Source organism: Coregonus lavaretus, assembly GCF_964263955.1.
Source record: "Coregonus lavaretus genome assembly, chromosome: 32".
Taxonomy (NCBI): domain Eukaryota; kingdom Metazoa; phylum Chordata; class Actinopteri; order Salmoniformes; family Salmonidae; genus Coregonus; species Coregonus lavaretus.
Genome location: NC_140019.1, coordinates 32,298,036 through 32,305,459, shown reverse-complemented (window position 1 = coordinate 32,305,459; position 7,424 = coordinate 32,298,036). Strand labels below are relative to the sequence as shown.

At 44.6% G+C, this 7,424-nt stretch overlaps 1 protein-coding gene across 1 annotated transcript; it reads left to right on the top strand.

Moving 5' to 3' along the window:
• The first annotated feature begins 22 nt into the window (after window positions 1-22).
• Window positions 23-7,415, top strand: eif1ad (eukaryotic translation initiation factor 1A domain containing). Its single transcript, XM_084150291.1, has 5 exons — window positions 23-198; window positions 1,116-1,221; window positions 1,507-1,615; window positions 6,268-6,376; window positions 6,765-7,415. Exons 2-5 carry the CDS (start codon window positions 1,132-1,134, stop codon window positions 7,009-7,011), a joined length of 555 nt encoding a protein of 184 aa, XP_084006417.1. The 5' UTR covers window positions 23-198; window positions 1,116-1,131; the 3' UTR covers window positions 7,012-7,415.
• The last annotated feature ends 9 nt before the right edge of the window (window positions 7,416-7,424 follow it).

The window sequence follows — 7,424 nt, the reverse complement described above, 5'->3', positions numbered from 1 at the left end:
CTTAAACTCCCAAAATGCAACTGGAGTAGAATAGATACGTCAGCGCTGCCTAAAAGGAAAGGAAGCGCATGCGTTTCTTTGTTGCTGGAAACTAATATTTGATATAACAGGTCTTTTTCGAAGTTCACATGCCATCAGACAATCCAAAATCTTTTTCCTACAGTAAATATACACATTTTTGCAGTTCAGATTTACAAGGTATGTAGCAAGAGGCTCATTTCAAGTGTATGTGCGTGCTAACTCTAGCTAACTTGCTGTCAAAACCGCTAGCTAGCTAACGTTACCAATAAATATATAGAATTACAACGTTAATAATATCATATGGTCTAATCTTCTATAATTTCATAACATAACAGCAAGCATAATTCTGATCATTAGACATTTGTGTGTGTACGATACCGGCATTTCTGGTTGACGTAGCTAACGTTAGCTAGCTAACATGGGACAGCTTGCCACTGACTTTGCCCAAACAAAACATACATTTGATGGTAACTAGATGGCTGTCACACTAACGTCGCTAAGGTTGACCTTTTGAATTGCTACCCTGTTGTTATGCATTAAGCAGCCTACAATATTCTTCTCATTAGATTTGTAATATCTGTAACTTATTCTGTCCTCCTCCTGCCATACCGCAGAGGAAGGCCCAAAACATTGTCATAGACTGTTCTCTCTGCTACTGCACGGCAAGCGGGACCCGGAGCGCCAAGTTTAGGTCCAAAAGGCTCCTTAACAGCTTATACCCCCAAGCCATAAGACTGTTGAAGAATTAATCAAATGGCCACCCGGACTATTTATATTGACCCCCCCCCCCCCACAAATTACCTTGACTAACCTGTACCCCCCACATTGACTCGGTACAGGTACCCCCTGTATATAGCCACATTATTATGTAATTTTATTGTGTTACTTTTTTTAATTTTTACTTTAGTTTATTTACTAAATATTTTCTTAACTCTTATTTCTTGAACTGCATTGTTGGTTAAGGGCTTGTAAGTAAGCATTTCACGGTAAGGTCTACATCTGTTGTATTCGGTGCATGTGACAAATAAAATATGATTTGACATGCATAAAGAACAGTTGGCTAACAGTGGTGATGAAAACTGATGTTTCCTCAGCTGGCAAACTTCAACGATGTCACAGGCTACCAAACGCAAGCATGTTGTCAAGGAGCAGACACTCGACGACTATGTCACACCAACAGAGAACCAACAGATTGTGAGGGTTAGTAACTGTGCTGTCAGACATGACATGTTTTACTGAACACACACAACAAAGACTAGCCTAGATGTCTGCCATCCAGATTCAGACTCATTCAGCCACTCTACCAAACAGATAGGGTCATTGGATGAAGCAAGAGGATGGGAACTTTTAAGTCTTTCTTTATGTAAGGTGACTGACAGACATTTACCTCTGCTGCACCTGTAGTTAATTATCTGTTTTTGCACGCATATTCTACCTGTTTCTTTGTCATACAAATCCCCTCTCTCTGTACCTGTCTCCATGCAGGTTCTTGGTAGTCGTGGCAACAACCTGCACGAGGCTGTCACGGCCCAGGGGGAGAACTTCCTGATCAGCATGCCCCCAAAATTCCGCAAGAACCTCTGGATCAAGAGAGGTAACATGTCCCCTTATACTAGAGTGCATCCCAAATGGCACCCTGTTCCTTATCACCCATAAGGCTTAGGTCAAAAGTAGTATTGTTTGTTCTCAAAAAATATCTTATTTTAAAATATATAGGCCCATTATCTTTTCAACATACAGTGCATTCGGAAAGTATTCAGACCCCTTGACTTTTTCCACATTTTGTTACGTTATACTTATTCTAAAATTGATTAAATTGTCGTTTTTTTCTCATCAATCTACACACAATACCCGATAATGACAAAGAAAAAAACAGGTTTTGAGAAATGTTTGCAAAAAAAAAATATACTACGGAAATGAAACAATTGTGGTCCTCTGTAGCTCAGTTGGTAGAGCACGGCGCTAGTAACGCCAGGGTAGTGGGTTCCATCCTCGGGACCACCCATACGTAAACATTTATGCACGCATGACTAAGTCGCTTTGGATAAAAGCGTCTGCTAAATGGTATTTATATTTTTATTTATAATTACATAAGTAATCAGACCCTTTACTCAGTACTTTGTTGAAGCACCTTTGGCAGCGATTACAGCCTCCAGTCTTCTTGGGTATGACGCTACAAGCTTGGCACACCTGTATTTGGGGACTTTCTCCCATTCTTCTCTGCAGATCCTCTCAAGCTCTGTCAGGTTGGATGGGGAGCGTCGCTGCACAGCTATTTTCAAATCTCTCCAGAGATGTTCGATTGGGTTCAAGTCCGGGCTCTGGCTGGGCCACTCAAGGACATTCAGAGACTTGTCCCGAAGCCACTCCTGCGTTCTCTTGGCTGTGTGCTTAGGGTTGTTGTCCTGTTGGAAGGTGAACCTTCTCCCCAGTCTGAGGTCCTGAGCGCTCTGGAGCAGGTTTTCATCAAGGATTTCTCTGTACTTTGCTCCGTTCATCTTTCCCTCGATCCTGACTAGTCTCCCAGTCCCTGCCGCTGAAAAACATCCCCTAGCATGATGCTTCCACCACCATGCTTCACCGTAGGGATGTTGCCAGGTTTCCTCCAGACATGACGCTTGGCATTCAGGCCAAAGAGTTCAATCTTGGTTTCAATAGACCAGAGAATCTTGTTTCTCATGGTGTGAGTCCATTAGGTGCCTTTTGGCAAACTCCAAGCGGGCTGTCGTGCTTTTTACTGAGGTGTAGCTTCCGTCTGGCCACTCTACCATAAAGGCCTGATTGGTGGAATGCTGCAGAGATGGTTGTCCTTCAGGAAGGTTTTCCCATCTCCACAGAGGAACTCTGGAGCTCTGTCACAGTGACCATCGGGTTCTTGGTTACCTCCCTGACCAAGGCCATTCTCCCCTGATTGCTCAGTTTGCCAGCTCTAGGAAGAGTCTTGGTGGTTCCAAACTTCTTCCATTTAAGAATGATGGAGGCCACTTTGTTCTTTGGGATCTTCAATGCTGCAGAATTTTTTTGGTACCCTTCCCCAGATCTGTGCTCGACACAATCCTGTCCCGGAGCTCTAGGGACAATTCCTTCAATTTCATGGCTTGGTTTTTGCTCTGACATGCACTGTCAACTGTGGGACCTTATATAGACAGGTGTGTGCCTTTCCAAATCATGTCCAATCAATTGAATTTACCAGAGGTGGACTCCAATCAAGTTGTAGAAACATCTCAAGGATGATCAATGGAAACAGGATGCTCCTGAACTCAATTTCGAGTCTCATAGCAAAGGGTCTAAATATTTATACATTTACTAAAATGTCTAAACCGGTTTTTGCTTTGTCTTTATGTGTCACGCCCTGACCTAGAGAACTCTTGTTGGTTGGGTCAGGGTGTGAGTTCAGTTAAGATCTATGTTATTGTATTTCTATGTTGGATTCTAGGATTTGTATTTCTATGTTTGGCCGGGTGTGATTCCCAATCAGAGGCAGCTGTCGCTCGTTGTCTCTGATTGGGGTTCATACTTAGGTAGCCTGATTGCCTACCTTAGTTGTGGGATCTTTTTTGTGTTCCTGTTAGGCTTGTTGTGTGTAGCCCATAGGACTTCACGTTGTCGTTGTTTTTGTTATTTTGTGAAGTGTTTACTCGTCTTAATAAATATGTACGCATATCACGCTGCACCTTGGTCTGACCCGTCTCTCAACAATCGTGACAGAAGATCCCACCAAACAAGGACCAAGCAGCGTGCCCAGAAGGAGCAAACGCCTGGGACTCAACAGGAGGTAACCTTAGTAGATGTCCTCCTCGGTTGGGGTAGAATTACTGAGGAGGAGGCAGTCTGTTATCGAGAGGCAATGAAGGAGAGTGTAGCCGATAAAGGACCCCGAATGAAGGAAGAAGCCCGGGTAGGAGAGGAGAAACGGCAACTTAAAAGGACTCGGTCACGAAGAAAGGTCGAGAAGCAGCCCCAATAAAACATTTTAGGGGGGCACACGGGGTGGACGACGAGGCAGCAGGAGGCCGTGAAAGGGCTGACTGTAGAGGAGGAGGCCGCTATTTTAGAGGTCCTCCAAGACCTGCGGATCGACAGTTTAAGAGAGGAGGCCACCACATTACGGGGGCTGATAGGGAGAATAGAGCAGGGGAGCTCCCTTAAAGAGGAGGCGCTGCAGGAGTCCCGTAGGAAGAAGGAAGTAGTGGAGGCACAGAGAGAGGAGCTGGTCAGGCAACAAAAGGAGCGTGTGTTCATTGAGGAACCTAGGTATGCGGAGATACGCACTGTGTCGCCAATGCGCAGTCACAGCCCAGTGCGTCTTGTGCCAGCGCTCTGCACGTGTCGTGCGAGAGTGGGCATCCAGCCAGGACGGGTTGTGCCGGCTCAACGCTCCTGGTCTCCAGTGCGCCTCCACGGTCCAGTATATCCTGCACCAGTGGTGCGTGTATCCAGTCCAGTACGGCCCGTACCTGCTCCCCGCACCAAACCAGTGGTGCGTGTCGCCAGCTCGGTACGCCCCGTACCTGCTCCCCGCACCAAACCAGTGGTGCGTGTCGCCAGCCCGGTACGCCCCGTACCTGCTCCCCGTACCAAACCAGTGGTGCATGTATCCAGTCCGGCACGGCCCGTGCCTGCTCCTCGCACCAGACCAGTGGTGCGTGTTCCCAGTCCAGCTCCAGTCAGCGGTTCCACTCTGGAGCCAGAGCAGTCCGCACCACCGGTGCCAAGTCCAGCTCCGGTCAGCGGCTCCACTCCGGAGCCAGAGTAGTCCGCTCCACTGGTGCCCAGTCCCGCTCCGGTCAGCGGTTCCACTCCGGAGCCAGAGCAGTCCGCTCCACCGGTGCCCAGTCCAGCTCCGGTCAGCGGCTGTCGCTCGTTGTCTCTGATTGGGGATCATACTTAGGTAGCCTGATTGCCTACCTTAGTTGTGGGAGCTTGTTTGTGTTCCTGTTAGGCTTGTTGTGTGTATAGCCCATAGGACTTCACGTTGTCGTTGTTTTTGTTATTTTGTCAAATGTTTACTCATCTTAATAAATATGTACGCATATCACGCTGCACCTTGGTCTGACCTGTCTCTCAACGATCGTGACATTATGGGATATTGTGTGTAGATTGATAATTTGTATTTATTTAATCAATTTTAGAATAAGGCTGTAAAGTAACAAAATGTGGAAAAAGGGAAGGGGTCTGAATACTTTCTGAATGCACTGTACTTTATATATGGTTTTAGACGTTTTAAGCTGCAATATGTAACATTTTGGGCGACCTGACCAAATTCACATAGAAATGTCAGTTATCAAATTTTATTTGTCACATGCGCCAAATACAACAGGTGAAATGCTTACTTACAAGCCCTTAACCAACAATGCTGTTTGAAGCTGGTCTACAAAAGTAAAAGATGCAAAAAGAAAAATTAACGGGAAGCATATAAATAGTGCACATAGATCAGATCTACAGCTTCTTAGACTTGCTTTCAATGAGAATTATAGATCTATAACTCACATGTCTATGTGTGTTTGGTCAGGTCACCCAAAACATTACATATTGCAGCTTTTAAGTTTTTTTTTTTTTAATCTTTTACATTCTGTTTTGTACACCAGCTGAACATACAATATTTTTTCTAATGGAAAATATAATTCACAGCGGTTTAGATGGTACAATGATTCTCTACACAATGACTGCTTGTTTTGTCACATAAACTGAAATTATTAGGCGAACTATTAGAATTTTAGCAACTAGGAAATGGCGGAGCGATTTCTTCATATTAAAACTTTTGAGATTTTTATTTTTTTTACTGTTTGCACCATAGACATTAAAACCAGTAGATAGTGATAGCGCTAGCGTCGTCCACGTATTCCTATCGAAAACTCCTGATGGAGCATGAAGCCGGAACTATTTGAATTTGAAGCACGCCAGGGCTTTTGGCACCGCTAGGTTGCTAAACAGTAGCCGACCAGCAGAGCTCGTGACTTCATGCCCCAGACCAGAAACTGGGGACCTTGTTTGGACATAGGCAGCCCGGAAAAACCTTCTATTCAGAAAAAACCCTGCTCCTGTGTAACTACAACTGGCAGTGAAACACCAAAGCAGGCTGATTTTTTTCCTGAACTTGAGCGGCTAGTTTGCATATGTTATCTGCATACCTGTAAGTGTGCGTTTGTTCGTTGTTCAACCACCTCAATGTCACACTATGACAGAATCACTCTTTGTGTCCCACTCAGTATTTGTTTGTTGTAAATATCTCTCCCTCCCTCCCAGGTGACTATGTGATTGTAGACCCTATAGAGGAGGGAGAGAAGGTGAGGGGAGAGATCAGCTTCATACTCTACAGAGACCACATTCAGCACCTGCAGAAACTCACTCTCTGGTGAGTGAACCTTGGAACCTTATCTCACCATGATGGCTAATACGTAGTTCAGTATATAGCTACACATATAGAAATACAATGCAGAAACACATTTAGCCAGTAAACTCCGTTTTAGTCAGCACTTCGATTACCTTGCCATAGTAACTGCAAGGCCACCACCACACCCGATAAACCTTTTTTTTGTACTGCTCTTATGAAGAAATCATTTCAAGTAATCCTAATCCCCACAGGATGTGCTAGGGATCTGTTTTTTCTGCCACACACACACACACACGTCACCTTTTTAAAAGAGAAGACAGTTAAACAAAGGTTCAATTATAACTGAATCAAGTGGGTTCTGCTGGCCCTTTAAAAAAAACATGTTTTATGTTTTTGTGTCTTCTGTCAGGCCTGAGGCCTTCACAGACGAGCCCCCATCGGAAGACAAAACAGATATACCACAGCCCAGGGAGGGGAGAAGGGAGGAGAAGATAGAGGAGGATGGTAGGAGTGATCACACTACTGACTCAGAGGATGACGAGAGCGATCTCTTCGTCAACACCAACCGCTGTAATGTCCACTACAGTGAGAGTGAGGAAGACAGTGAGAATGAGGAGAAGGATGAAGAGGGGGCCAAAGTGGAGAGCAGCTTTTAGTGGGGAAATCTTTACAAGAGACAATACACTGCTGTGGACAGATTTTGACACCAATGTCCCCCTCAGAATACACTGCTGCTGAAGAATATTTGGTGGATTATACTCTCCAGTCCCACCCCATGAATCCAATCAAACATAGAAAATCCTGCTGTTTTAAAATGTATTTGGGGGTTGAACTTAGCATCCCATGGACATAATATAGGTTAGGTATATCATTCTTATACCACCTGTCCTAGAGAGGAACATGAGCATGCTTTGCTAAGCTGTGCTAAAAACGAGGTTGATTGTGGAAATATTGAACTGGTCCATGGCATTCCTGACTGAAGACTGAAGAGGTTGTGTCATAATTTATGTAAATAATGATTGTGTAATAAAATCTTTATTGTGGTCTTTCATCAGAAAAACTTTTTTGA